Source organism: Aulonocara stuartgranti (assembly GCF_965226115.1).
Source record: "Aulonocara stuartgranti genome assembly, chromosome: 12".
NCBI lineage: Eukaryota > Metazoa > Chordata > Actinopteri > Cichliformes > Cichlidae > Aulonocara > Aulonocara stuartgranti.
In genome coordinates this window covers 26,722,154-26,739,794 of record NC_138948.1, presented here as the reverse complement: position 1 = coordinate 26,739,794, position 17,641 = coordinate 26,722,154, and the positions used below count along the sequence as shown (strand labels likewise).

Genomic DNA, 17,641 nt, shown 5'->3' with positions numbered 1-17,641 from the left:
CTGAGAGGTTGCTATTTGTGGCTGTTAGATTGGATGATGCTGCTCCACTGCCCCCACTAACAATTATATTCCATGCATAAATTTACTTACCTTCATTTCTATTGTGTGAACCGTCAGCCAGATATACCTACAACTGTCCAAGGAACCAGAAAATAACGATACACTATTGTGCATGTACAGCGTGTGTGTGAGACACTCCCGTTCTCATGGAGCCAGAGAAGAACAGGGAAGCACAAAATTTTAAATTTTAAAATGTTAAAAACAAGGGGGGAGGGGGAAGAAAGAAAACTTCCGCTTCTTTTATTGGTTTTAAAGAATTACATAATGCATTAATCACAGTAAAGACAAACCGGCTTTCTCCGCATGTCATAATTGTGCAAGCTTACAATAAAATTTAAAATTAGATGCAAGATGTAAAACCTTTCTTATTTTTTCTCTCCTCTGCTCAGCCTTTCAGCTCAATCGTACAGGGAACAGAACAGTAAAGCTTTGAAGAATGGATGAACTCCTTTAGCCTTCTCACTTCACACCACTGCCCAGAGTGGCTTGCATACAATCAAGGCTAAAATTACAAATTTGTCCAACACAATCATACGCGTTTTTTGTGTTTAGATCAGCACTTCAGTTGGGAGTGAGTGGTGGGGGAATTCGTAGCTGCTACGATTGGCTATCTGAAACATTAGCCAGGTCCAAATAATTTCATCAGCTGTGTGCAGTATGTATTTCCAATTACAGTGACATCACATAAACCTCATTAGTATAGATGCAACCTGCAACTTGATTTTCCAGTGCATGGTTTTCTCATCAAATTGATTACACAGACTCTGCAAGGAAGTGTAGATACACATACAAATCCTTTGCATATGCTACTGTAGACGAATATATATACACACACACACACACACACACAGGGATATATGTATATATACATATGTTTTTTTTAAGCATTTGTGATGTTACCCATAAACTGCTAACCAGTTTGAAAGTAACAGCATGGTGCTCATCTTTGCTACTCATTTTTTAAAATCTAAATATGGTTACTTTAGATGACTACAAGCCCCCTCGCCCCCCAAAAAAATGCACCGTTCCCTCTCAAATTTTCCAGGAAAATACATCCGTTTTGTGCAAAATAAACCACTGAGTTCAGATATGCAAGTATCACGGGCACAGAAACTTTGCATCCTCTTGCAGGTTCAATTACTGGCCTGTGGCAAATACTGATCCTATTCTAACAGTTTACAATGATTGACAGTGTACAGACCATTCAATGACTTCATGCAAGAGGAGGCAGAGGGTCAACCAATCGCACAGGCGTCTCACACGCTCACTAGACAAATAAAGAAAAGAGAGGAAAAGAAAAGGAAACACTCACGTACTACACCAACCACTTCAGTATAAACTGCAAGTCAGTAACAATAGTGTTGATTATTTACTCTTCTATACTACTGTGTATTGTGCTGTCAGGTCATTTCCCGTGAAAACTAACAGGTTATTTAAAACTATAATACATGTAGCACGCCTGTATACAAAAATGAAGCAGAGGATTTCAAGAGAAAAGGAGTTTTAGTCATTTCTTGAGAATTAAAGACATGCTCGTTCTATAATTGGAAAGATACAATGACACTGGGATATCACAGCACACCAAATTGGGAAAAGAAAAAGAAAAAGAGGGGGGGATAAGTGCACATAAACAGGAGTCCCTTTGTTGAACTAATGAGGAGGTAGAGAGCCAATATCCAATTGTTCACTAGTCTGCCCATGTGGACACATGTGGCATCTCAGGTATAAGATTAGAAACTAAAATGTCTTTGTTCACTAACAAAGGCTTGTCTTAATTAAGGGTGACGCGACCACAACAAGCATCACAGCAGGTCAATATCCAACTTTTCCTTCATTCCTTTCCCTGTTTGCAACCATTTCCAACTACTGCACACACAAAAAAAAAAAAAAAAAAAAAAGATCCAGTACTCTGGTGTCAACCAATGCAGGACAGTTACTGTGTACAGACAGATATCAGGCTCATTGGTTTCAACTTTGAGGTAGGATCTAGAATTCCGAAATGGGGATATCGTTAAAGGGACCGAGACGCAACAGTCGGTAATGTTATGATGCCAGCAGTGAGGGCTGGACAAAAATGTCTCAATGAGACATGGTTGGCCCGTTGGAGTAGTGTGTGTGTGTCTTGGTTTTTGTGTGCACGTATGCACTTAAGGGTGGGGATTGTTCTTATGTTGGGTTATATATTAGAGAAAAAAAAGTAACTACCTGTACAGCGTGCCCCACATCAAAGGCACTATTTTCCTTTTTTTTTTTTTAAAAAAAAAATGCCACCAAAGCTCTGTGCATGAGCTCACCCTGTCTTTGTTAATCACCCAGCATCCTCACCTAAGGGCTACTCACTGCTAAGGTGCCTTTCCGAACTCAAGCATTATTTTTTAGCAAGTCTACAGTAACATCGCTTGCCTCTGACATCTTGAATTGGCATGATATGCATTTTCATTGTTAAAAACTAGATTAACAAAGCATTAAACAGAATGACAGAAATAAATACATTTTATCTCATATAAATATGTGGGCCCTTACGTCCAAATCGATGCACATTGGGGTAAACAGTTCATGATATAAGCTGCCCTATTAGTTTTTTTGATACTGTAACCTTGGGAGTAGTACGGTTAATTGTGAACTGATCTCAGTGTTTATGAGTCACTAAATCCCACCGGTAACTATCATTCACTGTAAATTCCTGTGTCACAATGGGTTTAGTGAACATTATACTGTAATTTAATTGGAAGCCTTTCCCTTTCACCCCGGGGAGGGGAAAAAAAAAATTGATCACATCAAGGAAGTCTGGTCCCTTTATACAGGATAATGTTGATTTAATGTCATATTGTAATTATGTATATATAAAATGCCTAATACAGACCCCAAAAGGAAACCTGACTGAAAAGACAAGAAGATAAAAGGAAAAATTCAAATCAGGTTCAAAGTTAATATGTTACCAATTTTTCCCATAGGCCTTTTTTTTGTTTGTTTGTTTTTTTCCCCACTACGGCTCAAACCCTGGATTTGTTCACATACGTACAGTAATATATATTTTGTAATCTCTCAACGTCTCTGGCTATGTACAAGCTATACAAATACAGAGCAGGCTGAGGGCCAGGTTTTATAAGCTGTGCAGAGGGAGCAGTTGGTTGGGAAGTCTCCCAGTCTCCCGGCTCCTTCCCCCGCAGTCTGCCCATACAGGTGGCTGTTCTGCTTCACTTGCGATCGTCGATGGTCTTAATGAATTCCACCGCCGCGGTGAACTGCATCCACCAATAGCACTCCTCCCCACTCAGCCGGCTGGCGTAGAAATTATTGATGTACTGAACGGTGGACAGCAGGCAGGGCGGGTTTGCCTGGAGGGGAGGAGACGTGGGGATGGGCTCGCATTAGCCACTCAACGAAGCTCATGCAGCATCATATTTATTTATTTATTTTTTTATATATATATATATATATATATATATATATATATATATATATATATATATATATATATATATATATATATATGTATATATGTATATATATGTATATATATATATATATATATATATATATATATATATATATATATATATATATATATATATATATTTTTTTTTTTTTTTTTTTTTTTTTAATTTATTTTTTTTTTACATATTTACATATAAAAATATACACAGCTTAGCAGCGGCGTTATGGTGTTTTGCCACAGCATTCATTTTTATGAGAAGTTTTTATGATGGTGATTTTTTAATTTTAAAAGTCAACAAGTCATCTAAATTCTTACAATTAAAGTTGAAGAAATTACATTGTGGTAATAAAAAGGGAAGAATAAAGAACAGACTCACCCTAATAAGGACAAAGACGAGGACGGGAACAAAGTCGTCTGCTCCAGGGACAGAATCCTCGTTGGCCAGACTGAGGAGATTCATGATGGTGGAACACATCCGCAGTATACACTGGACTTTATCTCGTGGCGTCTTGTATGCATTGATGCTCTTAATCTCGGACTGTGCAGAAGGCCAGGGAGCTTCCTTCAGGTAAACCTACAACCAGGAAGTTTTTCAAAATCATCAGCTTTTAAAGTACCAGTACCTCTAAAGTATCTCCCTTCTTTGGTAACTGAGAATATGTTAAAAAATAGATATATATTTATACCTCTGGGATCTGAAGAGCTTTATGATTTGCTGTCACAACTTTTGAGAGTCGCTGGATATGTTCATGGAAAAGCCTGTGTGTGTGTGGAGGGGGGGGGGGAGAGAGAGAGAAAGACACCTGGGTTTAAGACAACAGTGAGAGAACGCAATCTGTCCAACAATAACACACATCAACTTACTTTCACAGCAACAACTGTTTACAAAGTGCTTTGACAGATGAGCAAAAGCAGGATACTAATAAGGTAAATCGAAACAGAAAGCCAGACTTGAATTAAATGTAGTCACGTAATACAACGGAGTTGACCTACAAAACTTGCTTTCATGGATTCCACCAACATATATGAATGCAATCTGTTTATACATGCAATGTTCATACAAGTAAATGGGGGATATTTACTTAAATTTTGAAATTAGTCACAGGATCCTTACAGGGCATTTTTACACTGAGCCAAAAGCCCTTTAGTGAACTTGTATAAAGGCCAAGATATAAAAGTTCTGCCATCTCTAGAGTTTCAGTTTTAAATCCTCCTAACAGTTAAAAAAAAAGAAAAAAAAGAAAAGAAATCCAATACTGCCTAGTGAAGCACTTTGCTTGGCAGTGTGCTACTCACTGGTCTCTGAGAATATCTCCATCCTGATTGGGGTAGAAGGCCAGTTTAAAGATGCGGTTCATAACACTGCGTTCGATAGCCATCTGGGCATCCTGCAGCTGGTCCTCGCTTGCATACTGCCAAATGGCATCACGGGCCATGGCGCCGTACAAGTAGCGCAGAAAATCCTCCACTGCTGCTGTCTTGTCGTCGGCTGCTGTGCACCCCTGGAACGCTGGAGAGAGAAAGTGATTTAAGCCTCGCATCTTCAATAAATGACATTAGTATCTGTAACCGTCGTGCTGCGCTCGAGTTTGTGGACAGACTGCAGGCACTTCAAATACTTGGAAAAAAATTAAAATATTCTACTAACAACAATGGTAAAGTATTTAGTAATGTCACACTAGCAGGAATCTCTAATGTGGAGGACTAAGCAAAGAAAGAATTCAGTTCAACTAAATGTGAAAACATTGAAATACCTTTAATGAAATCGAGCATCTTAGACTCCATATGCTCGAGGAGAAGTCGAACACAGACTGTGGTGAAGTAGCGGTTTGCCACCTCCTTGTCTCTTAGCACCCTCTGGAGGAGCCTCTCCAAATGGGCCTGAGAGGTCTGCAGGCCCTGACGACACCTGGTTAGATAGGCTATGTACGGTGCCCGCTTTCTATAGGAAACAAAGAGAAACACAGGCATTTTATCATTTTCACTGTAGCTCTGCGTTTCATTACATTAAAAAAAAAAAAAAAAAACTAATTAAAACACACAAATAAGGGTGACTTTCCAAACCCTCCAGATTTACCTGTAATCTTCTGCAATGGCAGCGAGCAGCTTCCTGCAGGTGCGCGCGTCAAAGCGGCTGACGCACCGAGTGGTCTCCTGGATCTGGGCCATCAGGTTCTTATCCTGAAGGTTGATGGCTTCTGCTAACTGGATCTTCAAGAAGCAGACAATCTCGTTTTCTGAAAACAAGAGACAGCAGTGTGCATTGGACAACAGTGAGATATAATGTCAATGAAAGCCCCAAAGAACGAGTAACATTAAAGTTTATAAATGTATTAAACATTTGATATCAGGTTTTGGTAGAACATCCTTTCCTTGCATTTACTTAGTGACGTGTTAGAACACTTGCCTATTTTCGATTAAACTGAGATTATTTTATATGGCCACACGCGTATGACCATATTTCACTGAACTTTTCAACATCCCCCATATTTCAACCTTGCCCCAAACCTTCAGAAGGTGAAGTTGGCACAGATTTGGTGTCTTGCTTAAGGACAATCTGAGCAGGATGGATGGTTGCCAACATTAAGGGCATGTGCCTCGCTCCCAATGGAAGTGTGTGACAAAGATACCTACACTGTAGAAACTTTTGGTGCTGCTCTAAATTAGTACACTCTAATTTCTTGTTAAACAAGTTTTAAATGAATTCCACCTCATAATCCGTTTGTTTGTTTTTTTAAGTACTCAGTAGAAATATTCATACAAATCCAGCATGGCAGCATGTTCAGTTTAGTAAAATAAAAATCAAATGAAATGAAACCAGATAGATTAACTATTGGGTGTTCAAGCACCTTTACCTTCAGGATCCATGTGATCAGGCAGCCCATTTCGAGTAGTTGCAGGAGCCATGATAGGCAGAGCCACTGAGTCTGCAGAACACAAAGCCAACCTCAACTTCTTCTTTGCATCACTGTGGGGGGGAAAAAAAAAAATATCAATTGAGCCCTATCTATGAATCATCTGCATCAAGAAAATTTAAGTGTCAGTGTAAAAAGAGCTTGGCTATGTGCTGGATTATGACCTGAAAGAGAACTTTGTTTCGTGCTGTTGTGCCGTCTGGCTGGCTGAGTCTGGGAGATCATCTGCAGAAATGTTCTGCAAAGTGTCTTCTCTCTGAGCGTCATGCACATTGTCCTCAACACAAAGATCTGTTAAAGTAAAGAAAGCATAAATATATATTAATGTATTATGTCTCCTGCAGGTCTACCTCTCGTGCATGCATGGTGTTTTGATTTTTTTTCTCTGCTCTGACCTCCTGCACCATCATAGGAGGCTCCGGCTGTGGCTCCATCACTCGGGCTGGTCCTTTTAATGTTCCTGTATTTGTCCAGGATGTCCTCAGCTGCCTGGGCTTGAGTGCTCGATCTGAGCAACGGGTCATCTGTGAGGGTGAAAGAGGAAAAAAGAAGCTTGAATTCAAATTAAACTCACAGTGGTGGATCTCTGCTTAGCAATCAAGACTGAAAACAAACCATGACTGACCTTGCGGGATATTGTGGACAACTTCATCTTTCTCTTGTTTGTCCCTTTTCCTAAATGCTGCAATTGGAGCTGTGGGGCAGAAACGTGTGATTAACTAAAACAGAGTGGCAATCCATTCACCTGGTCACAAATCGCCTGTTGACAGCCACTTTTGTTAAGTCTTTGGTGTTTTTGTATGGGAGATGAAAAATCTTAGTGTGTAATGCATGGCATCTACAAAGTATTAGACCAGTGAATGCTTTTAAAAAGAAAAAGCAAACATTTTGATGGTAATTCGACCTTTGGCTTAAAGCAGAATATCCCAAAGACATACTGTAACTAATTATAAAAGAGGTAGTGTATATGGATGTGCATAACCCTACTGACGCTTATTCTATTGACATAAAGGCACCAACACAGCAGAGTTACAGATGCTAAAATTTGATGACACACACACAGGAGAACTTGGGTGAAATATCTACATTCATATTCTGTTTTCGCCAGGGAGTAAAAAATGAGTGAATGAATGAATAAAAAAAAAAAAACATAGCGAAACACAGAAAATCGGGTGTCGATGAGAAACGCGACTGTGGGAACTCAGGCTACACCGTGTCACATCACAGCTCTACAGTTCTAAGGCAGCACAAAGCAGCAAGGCACGCAGCCGCTGGCTCCAGCAGTAAAGCTAGCTCGATGATGACAGCATGGAAGCGTTACCTGGGACTTCACTCTCAGCCGTCCAATACAGCACTGTGAGGAACACAACAGACAGGGTTGGCCTTTCAAGCACAGGCTGCTGCTCTGCGGGACGACTGAATCACCATGCAGAGCAGCAGGACAAACACAATGGCGTTTACAGAGGTGGCGGTTTAGACGTCAAAGCCCTTGACTTTTTCCAGTCCTGCATTTTATGAATATCAATCCAATGTTTACTTTAGAAGTACCATTATCTTAAAGAGTAATAACCACTAATTCTGTGAAGGCACAGCTCATTATTTCCCAGACAGATGTATGAGAGATGGTTGTTGAGTAGAACTCCAACAAGAGATGTGTCATCTATCAGCGCTGATGACAGAGAGGTCTATCTAATGACCATTAGCCGCTGGCTGACAGCACTGCTGGGAGGGCTACAGCCATACAATCTACACAGCTAAAGCTCCTCTGATGACTGATTAGCTTTGAAAAGTCTATATAAATCTGCAGCTAGTGAGACCTGAGAGAAAAAGGACTGGACACGTCTCTAGAGCAACTTCAAACAACAAGAAACATCATTTTCCAACTGGAACATCAGCAATGGAGTGGACAACATGGATCATCAGTCTCTTTCTCACTTTATAAATTGCTTTTTGCTCTGCTCTTTAAAGTGTGATATTTCCTGTCCGTTGTGATTAAGAGAATGTTTTCTTCCCCCCCCCCCCAACCACAAAACATATAAAAGGCACACTGCAATCACACTGATCACAAGTTCATTTCTCGGCACAGGGAAAGACTTGCAAGTAACCCGTTTCCTTACCTTTGGGAATGGCTGGCACAAAACGTTTCTTCCACCACGGCCTGTTGCGATCAGATTTCTCATCGTCGCTGTCTTTTCTGTCCTCAACCTTTAAATGTAAATTAGCACATTATAATCAAACATTAGCAGGTGGTTTATTGAAAGCCGACTATGAAAGCAGCCCAACTACACAACAGCTCGTTACCTCTCCTTTCAGGGAGTCCTTGCTGGGGGATGAGGATGGACCCAAGGCGAAAGCCCCGGCAGGGTCGCGCTCTTCGACTGCTACCCGCCGGTTAAGGCCGGGGTCACTCGTGGGCCGGCGACCTGGGCACACGATGTCAGAGCTGCGGCTGCGGACCAGCCTGTCAGGGAACGAGTGGCGCTGCTTGGTGTGTTCCAGCTCGGACTGGGCCAAGCAGTGGGGTGTGAAAAGAGAGTGGCGAGTCTCCTGCCCCAGGGCACTGGCTTCAGGGATGGGAGGATCGGGAGGGGGGTGAGGGGGCCTGGCATAGTGCACTTTTGGCCTCACTATTGTTCCCGTGGAGGAGCCTGAGGTAATAAGGCAAGGGAGAAAAAAAAAAAAAGCACTGAGAAAATATTCAAGAAGCCCTAGTTTTGATTATATTTTCTTTGAGCTTTAAGTTACCCACTTAACAGCTTACTGCACTCTTTTCTTTCCCTCCAAGTGCATTTGTGGATCTTTATTTATAGCCCTAAATATACTAATAAAACTCAAATCAATTTATGAGGGCAAAAATTGCTGCTCTGTACCATAAAAGCTCACCTGCTTCTAAAGAGCAGTCCCTAAACATAACATTCACGAGAAACAAAAATGTGGGGGGACTGCTAAAGAGAGATGTAGGTGGGAGATGAGCCCTAGGTGTAGGCCACCTGTTCCAAGGGTAGACGCTCTCCTGAAAAGCTTCCAATGGCAGCCTCGTGCCATGAGCACAGTGGGACAAGGGGACAGTGCCAAAGAGCCTGGGGTGAGGTCTCTCAACCTGTCATCCCTTCACCTTGCCCCACAGACACACACACGCACACACACACACACACACTTCTCTCAAACATTTCCACCTGCACTACAAACAAAATGCACAGAAGCCAGAACAAAGACTGCTGAGAATAATTTGAGATTCTAAATGATGCCAATGAAGAGATATTTCACTTGCACTTACAGTAATATGTCCAGTAATTGGGGGTTGGAGTAAATTTTGCACAGCTCAAGCTGTTCTGCGATTCCATGACATTATGGCAGGGATTTAATGATACTCATTTTTAGCTCTCATTGGCTGTAGAGCATTCTGGGAGTGCAAATTACCTTCGGCGGTGGAAAGGGGATCAAACATGGCCAGCAAGGAATCAACCTGTGATGGTGGAGATGTCAGATGGTGTGCTCCTGAAAAGAAAAAAAACAACAAAGATATAGAAGACTATTCATTACAGAGCCGCTGAAATTACAATGCACACCAATATTCATTTTTTAAATAGGCCAATTTAATCTCAAGTGGGCCAGCCCAGTACGTCCAATGCCTCCATATTTCAAAAAAGTAAGTGAAATTGGAGCAATATGTCAGCAGTCTACTGCCATCTTACTTCAGTGTGGTATGGCAGGCTACAGGCCGTGACCCAGCCTCTGGCTCGGATGGAATTGTTAGTTTTATCTCCACTCAACATATCCTAAATGACCTGCAACAAAATGTTCCTGATGTGATAAGGTGAAAATATTAGGGCGCTCCTCTCTGCACTTTCACATGTTGCAAAGCTACAGAGCGGGTTGTATTGGTTGGGCCAGTATATTATGAAGTGCTGGTTTATTCTGTACCGTGGTCTCCAAAGTCGGCCCCCCAGCAAAGAGCATGCAACCCTTCGATATAACCTCAAGTCATATTTATGGTTTTAGGGAGCAAAACTGTGATTTACTTTGGTGACAGCTGTAAAAGTGACAGGGATAGATGGTGACCAGACAGACTCTAGACTGATGGTTTGGCAATCCTAGTGGGGATGTGACACACTCCTACCGTGGCCTGACTCCTCCCCATCTGGACTGGTCACAGAGTCCTTCCCTCCAAAGTCCGAGCTGCACTCTGACCTCAGATCCTCAATCTTGTTGGGGATATCTTCTGACGTCGCACTGATACCTGTGGCACCCCCCACACAAAACAGGTGTTTTGACATTTAGGACAAAAACAACTCAATATCACCTATGAAACAAGGTTTTGGGCAAAACTGCAAGTGCAATGGTTCTAAAACAAAAGAGGATATTTTTCTCTTTAGACTATGCTGTATGGTCTCTCTCAGCCGGGAACCCACTGGGACCTCTAAATTGGTAGCGTAAGCTCCCCGTGGGTTATGGGAAAGACACAGATAAGAGTGATCATCAGACGCATACTATCCATCGGCTGGATCCCGTGGGACGTTTTCCTGTGAGCTGAACCAGGAACGTCACCGCTGGCTTCTTAATCTAGGATACTACTTCATGCACGTCAACATAACACGTGCACCTGAGCCCATGGACAAGGCAATGAACATTAACCTCTGCGTCATACAGAAAAATTCACTTGGACCCCACTATGCTGGTAAGGACCCTCCTAACAACATGACCACTCTTTCCACACCAGCAAGGAGAGTGTGAATGGTTTTATCTAACCTGAATTTAGCAACGACATTCCAGTAGAGAAACATAACAAAATGAGGCAAAAACAGAATGAGATCTTTCATAGTAAACAGAAGCCAATAAAGTAGATTTAAGACAAGGTGTTTATACCTGAGACGACACTGAGGCCCGGTGTGCTGGGTCTCGAGCTGACTTCTCTGACCTCTGTGTCATCTGAGGTGCTGCCGACCCCAGAGCAGCTCTCCAGCTCCTGCAGACGCTCCTCCTGCTTCAGGTCTGCGGCTTCTGCACATGAAAAAACAGGGAAAAAAATCTCTCTTATGAAAATGGCCACAAGAATCTGAACTTACTCAAGGAAGATTGCTGTGATGATAGTATTTTGCACTACCTTCTTTTGTACACATGGAAAAAGAAAACAACAACAAAAAAAACAAATAAAGCATACATGATCATGTCTTATAACTGCCAATCCAAACAATAAAGCTAGTATAGCCAATTCTGTGGCTACCCAACGGAGCAGTTGGGTCGAACCCTGAGGCTCCACACTACTAGCGGTACTCATTTGCATGCTCGTTAGTAATAATGTGTTGTTGAAGTGCTCTTCGGAGTGTAGTTTTCTGCTGCCTAGCCATGAAACAAGCGCTCTACTTGAAGCACGCCTCCGATCACGCCATTACAGAGAACAACAGGGGCGGCAAACGTAACCAAAAAAAAAAAAAAAAAAAAAAAAAAAGCAATCAAGGCACTCATGCATGTCATTTCTGCACAGCACATATTGAAATGGTGTACTACTTCAATTAACATAAGGCCCAAGCTTTTTGAAGAAACACTGTTAATAAAGCTCTCGACTGATTTTCACAAAACGCTGGTTTTCAATAGAGGGACTCAAGCACGTAATCTCCCATTAACAAAAGGTTTGGTCTAAATGTTCAATTTGCAAGAACGGACTAAATATAATCTGCAACTCGTAATAATGCATTTGCCTTGCAAAGACACCGTAACAATGTTAATGATGCTTTGACTGATTAGTGACACACAAACACACAACAAAAATGCACAAACCAGTTTCAGAGCAGTATCGTGCAAGTCGGAGCCAGATAAAGAACTGACACCATGTAAGCTGACTGAGGACAGCTGCTGTCCTTGCGCTTCCTTCCCCACTGCTCAACCACAGGTGCAAACACACCTGGTGGTCCCTCTAAGGAAACCCTAAGCTGCCTTTTACTGGCACTGGCAGATCTGCCCTGAAAGACAAGCAAGTGCATACAAATATGATGACAGATGCACGTGCACATTTTTTGGTATGAATGCAGTGCAACCACACCTGGTGTCCCTTCCCCCCACCCTTCCTTACTATATGGAAGAAACATAAATATACTGCATGCATAAATAAGCACACATGTGAATGCAAACGCACACCTGAGACCTATAAGACAATACCCAATGAGGATGAGTGTGAAAACAAAAGGACACTGGAACAGCAGAATAAACCCTGGCTTCCCCCACCTGAGTCACTAGGCAGGACCTCTACACTCCAGGCCTCGCTTGTGGTCTCTGAGATGGTGGAACCATAGGGGTCCAGCAGAACTGAACCCGTGCCAGGAAGACACAGCAAGCTGCCGAGCATATTTTCCGCAGCTGCCCCTGAGAACAGAGAAAGAGAAAAAGACAAAGAGTTAACCCCTTCGGGAGTGGGAAAGTGTATTTGGCATGATGAATGACTTACTTGTCAGTGCTATTAAGTCGACGAGTTCATGAAATAATTGTATCTATATTCACTCCATGACAGTTCGTTATGGAGAGAAATTTGCCTCAAAAGGGTTGCAGAGGACATGATCGATATGATACAATATGATCCACAAGCATATACTGAGATTTGCAAATGTGTGCAGTGATTTGTGTGTAACTTAAAGCCCAGATGTCCCAGTTTTACACTGGAACTGAACGCAGCTTACATTTGTGGAATTGTGCGAAAATGGTCGCGTTAAATTTGTCTCAAAACCCCACGTCGGCATGCGATGTGACGTGATCTGTGCGTACGAGGCAATTCGTCCACATGTATTAAAGGTTATGTGAGCGAGCGAGAGAGAAGTTGTGTGTAGTTTTAGACATGTGTACGCACAAAAATGCTTATAAAGGTAAAATTATCAGATTCGTGAACGGAACTTAATAAATTGTGTGGAAATGATCAGTATGTATTCAGATCGCTTTATCCTTGTGGATCATATCGTATGCATCTGCAGCGCTTTTGAGGCAAATTTCTCTCCGTCGTTAATGTACTGATTTGATGTGTAAACATTCAATAAAAATAAATAAACAAATCTTCAGGTCTGACTTTCAAACAACAGCAAAAAGGCCAGAGATAAGCAAAAATACTAGATAAACCACTCACTCGCAGAAGGGGGTTCAGAAGCAGTGAGCTTTGCACACAGAGAGGTCACATGCATTCCATGCTGGGACCCACAGGCACCTGCACCACTCTGCCAAAGGTCAGGGGTTAATAGTAATATCTCACCCAGCCCTGGCCTCTGGGGCCATGACTTTGAGCAGTTGATTAAGCCTAGCATTATTCACAACCAAATTACTGCTTTGTCTACACTCCTGCAAACTCCTCAGCACAGCTTCCCCCTCCATCTCCGCTTGAGAAGCCGTGGCTTAACAAGGCGGAAGAATGCAGAGGCGAGGGAAAAGAGCTAGCAGGTGTGAGTGGGAGTGGGCGTCCAAGGCTCATGACCAGAAAGTCAACCTGTGGTAGCTGTGCCCCTGGTACGAAATGCTTCCACTTCGTGGCACACGCGTGGCATGAGCTTACATGCGTGCCAGCACCCAGGCAACAGTGTGTGCTGCTGTTGGCGGGGGCAGGGCTCTCATTGGCAGTGGGAGAGCTCTACCCCGCTGTCCGTGTTTACAGTCTTCAAGGTAGGGGCGCAGAGTACTTGTCTTTCAGGTGGATGATTAAATGAGTGGCACAACAAGAAGTGAAACAATTAGAATTTCTGCCTCATTATCATGGTAATCTTATCAGTGGGATAATGAGGTATTAATGGATATTTAATGTGCATCTCATAACCCAATCCCTTGGAGAAAACACATAAGGAAATCGCTGTAAATTCACTTAATGATGGAAAAGTCCCCCAACGCCATATTCCGAAGAATGAAAAATGGTGGATGCAAATGAGAAGGAACCAAGGTCAATAAGACTGCAGGGACTGAGTGAATGTCAGAGACAGAGAGAAAGAGAGCGAGAGAAATGGGCAGGGGAAGGATGTGAACAGAAAAGACCGAGAGAAAGAAGACAGGAAGATGAGGGGCTGAATAGGAAGAAGACTCAAATATTATCTCCACAGCTGGTTTAAAATTACATTAACCTGATTTTTTTTTCCCAACCCATCTTTCTCTGTCACACTTTTGGCTCAACAAAGTGCAGAAACTGAATCATCCTACGTATTAGCATACTATAATAACACATGTACTTATCAACCACTGTTTTTGTATTAACTTCATCTTCATTTATTTTTTACTTCCTTCTCCCTGCCAGGCAAAGAATTAAAGGATAACAGCACAATCAATAAAATCCATGAGTTGGTTGCAGTACAGTGAAAGAATATCATGCTCTATATCAATATCCTATATTTTAATATAGATTCAGGATAAAGGATTATCAACACCAACTATTATTTAGCCGTTTCCATAAATCTGTAAATCTGAAACACAAAAAGATCAAATTCCTTTCCTTTAGTTTAAAAACAGTTCTCACTGGGGACCTATATTTCCACCCTTCAGTATATTTGACTAACAAAATAATTATTTATGGCTCTTACAGACTAAAATGAGCAATATCTTTGCAGAAACTGAACTGACTAAAAGATTTTTTCTATTTGATGCTATTTCACCCAAACCCACAAAGTAATGACATGTCCCTGAATCAACTTCGTAAACAAAGTCCCTGTGGTAAGCAATTCATGACTGGTTCTGATAAAATATGCAGTGATCGCATGGGATCTGTACGCCCGTTCATTTGCCTACTGATCAATGAATGTCTACAAATACGCGACCCAAATCGTCGACCCACCTGCTATTTCTTGTAGCCGATCTTCGTCCATATTGGGGTCAAAGTCACTGCCGAGCACGTCGGTGCTCCAGGTTTCGCTGACCGTCTCGGAGATGTCCCGGTCATCTGTCAGACCCATCATGTCTCTGATTTCAAATTTGCGTAGTTTGTCATCGAGGTTGTCCTGTGTCGTGGCTGAAATAAAGATAAGGTGCTGTCAGACGCTTTGTCTGTTTATAGAGGACTGCTGTATCTAAAATCCTCTAAACCTCTACAACTAAACTATACATTCAGAAACACACATGCATACCCTGTTCATGCTCCAAAAGCTGCAGGGCCTCTACCCCGTTGCTCCCTGACGGGCCAGCTCCCAGCTCAGAAACAGACTCTCCCTCCAGGTCCAGAGATGACACAGAATTAGAACGATTTGAAGGGCCTAAAGTTAAGAATAAATACATACATTTTAGAAAGTGAAGACATGCAAGGTCAACAGGTCACTCAGTCAGCAGTTCAGTAAACTAAAGTACAGCATATTTTAGCCCAGACCACTTATGTTGTTTTGCTACAGTATACATTTTTTTAACCTGGGGAAAAGTGCTTTTCTCCAAATCTAAACATGAAACTCTCATGAAAATCTCTTTCAGAAATCCTTCATATTTTAAAATTTAGAAGGAAAACATAGCTACAACATATGTCACGTCATGGCATTCCAGACTGACCCTCTGAGATTCCTTCCAAGTTGTCACTGCACAGAGAGAAGCGCAATGTTTTGTCTGGTTTTCCATGCAGCTTAGTGTCATCAGCATGGCCATCCACCTGGGCCCCATCAGCCATCTGATTCAAAACCTAGAGGGTAGCATATGCAACAATATTACTTAAGATCAGCTGTAAACTTGGGCTAATACTGCTCTTTTTTCCTAGAGGTATTCTGAGTAAAAGCAGAAGGTCATATTTAGATAAGGGAGTTTGTTTTCTGTGAGATCTGTGGTATCTTGCGTAACACTGCAAGAACACAAAAGTAACAGGAAACTGGAAGAAACATTCTCTAGGTAACCACACTTCCCTTTACTGACAGGAAAAAAAATATATTCAACTGAATTTATTGCATCAAGTCACATTACCTCATTCTCTGACATCATCCCAGGGACAGTCTGAGGACCAGTTCCCAATGAAATTACCAGCACCTCCTCTGGTACCAGCTCCTGTAGGGACTCTTGGGAGCTGGCCTCTGCCTCCCCCTCCTGGGCTATGTTGGAACGGCTCCGGCTTCGAGCAGATGCTGGTTGGTGGGTTGAAGGAAACAGGAAAGGGAACTGTGTTATTTTTACCTTTTTTTCCCCTTTTATAGTCACAAATAAGGAATCTGTTTTTAAACAAAAACAACATCAACCAAAGAGCATGTGTGAAAATGAACAGCAGCAGGCAGGAGCTGGAAAGCAGACTCAGAGTTCTATGTAAGCTGAGCTCAGCGTCATAGTCATCTGCAGGTAGCTACACACCCATGTGACATATAAGATTAGTTTATCTCACGTGTGACAGTAATTTGCTACAAAAAACAAGGTTAGTGCTGATTATGTATGAAGTTATCCTTTACAAATCAGAAATATTACTTTAATATATTCAGCAGTTTACTGATTAAGATGTTAAGATACGGACAGATGTGAGTTTTATATGAAGGCTTAGCTCATCATGCCACTCCAAAAAATAAAAATAAAAAATACTGTGGTACTGTTTAATTATGTCGACAGCTCTACTGCTAAGAGAGTGTGGCACAAACTTGTTACACAACAATCTTATTCAGACATGTCGAAGAAAAACATTTCAAGAACTTCCTGAGAGTGTATCTTTTGCTGATGGCTCACATGTTAATAAATGGTGTGTCCGATTATGTGCAAGGGTGTAAATAAATTAAGGAGGTCGTATCTGCCGATAGTGCAAGTTAAAGAATTGCACCATTGAGCCCATAATTTGCTGTTTCACATTACTTTAGAGTTGAAAGCTATTTTATATTTGTATCATTTCTCATTCTGCCACAGGTTCATAACAGAGTGGCGGCAGTATTTTGTAATTAATGTGGCATCGTTCACGTCCCGTTGTTGATCCATGACTTTAGTTCATAGACTCTGTGGCTATTTTTATGCCTTACTATAGTTCAAAATTTTGGTAAGAAGGATGAAGAAAGCCATGCTTTGTGATGTGGCTAACTTGAAACTGGCATGTCGAGATCACATAAGCATGCAGTGTTTCTCGGTGTTATCGTTCATCGTTCTTAAAAGCTTCAGCCTCCAAGACAGGTCTTTGCAAACTGATGGTTGAAGTCATGATGGTTATGTAAATCTTTTATATGCAGATACCGACATTCATTCTCATCAGCATGACTTTGAGAGTCATGAAGATCTGGTTTTTAATGGTCTCTACAAGTACAGCAGAGTCTACAACCTGCCCCAAAGGCCACGTTTC

General features: G+C 41.7%; 1 protein-coding gene across 3 annotated transcripts in view; it reads right to left on the bottom strand.

Moving 5' to 3' along the window:
- Positions 1 to 280: 280 nt before the first annotated feature.
- gapvd1 (GTPase activating protein and VPS9 domains 1) overlaps positions 281 to 17,641 on the bottom strand; it is a 32,857-nt gene continuing 15,496 nt past the window's right edge. For all 3 annotated transcript variants that reach the window (XM_082555854.1, XM_082555855.1, XM_082555856.1), the window contains 20 exons: positions 16,303 to 16,460; positions 15,901 to 16,027; positions 15,492 to 15,617; positions 15,203 to 15,376; positions 12,637 to 12,774; positions 11,281 to 11,415; positions 10,535 to 10,654; positions 9,835 to 9,912; positions 8,716 to 9,062; positions 8,532 to 8,619; positions 7,040 to 7,108; positions 6,810 to 6,938; positions 6,579 to 6,705; positions 6,355 to 6,467; positions 5,577 to 5,736; positions 5,254 to 5,441; positions 4,796 to 5,009; positions 4,186 to 4,258; positions 3,876 to 4,073; positions 281 to 3,398 (listed from right to left, as the gene is read on the bottom strand). In XM_082555854.1, the coding sequence (XP_082411980.1) occupies positions 3,258 to 3,398; positions 3,876 to 4,073; positions 4,186 to 4,258; positions 4,796 to 5,009; positions 5,254 to 5,441; positions 5,577 to 5,736; positions 6,355 to 6,467; positions 6,579 to 6,705; positions 6,810 to 6,938; positions 7,040 to 7,108; positions 8,532 to 8,619; positions 8,716 to 9,062; positions 9,835 to 9,912; positions 10,535 to 10,654; positions 11,281 to 11,415; positions 12,637 to 12,774; positions 15,203 to 15,376; positions 15,492 to 15,617; positions 15,901 to 16,027; positions 16,303 to 16,460 (2,903 nt within the window). In that variant the 3' untranslated portion in view covers positions 281 to 3,257. The remainder of the gene's footprint in view (positions 3,399 to 3,875; positions 4,074 to 4,185; positions 4,259 to 4,795; positions 5,010 to 5,253; positions 5,442 to 5,576; positions 5,737 to 6,354; positions 6,468 to 6,578; positions 6,706 to 6,809; positions 6,939 to 7,039; positions 7,109 to 8,531; positions 8,620 to 8,715; positions 9,063 to 9,834; positions 9,913 to 10,534; positions 10,655 to 11,280; positions 11,416 to 12,636; positions 12,775 to 15,202; positions 15,377 to 15,491; positions 15,618 to 15,900; positions 16,028 to 16,302; positions 16,461 to 17,641) is intronic.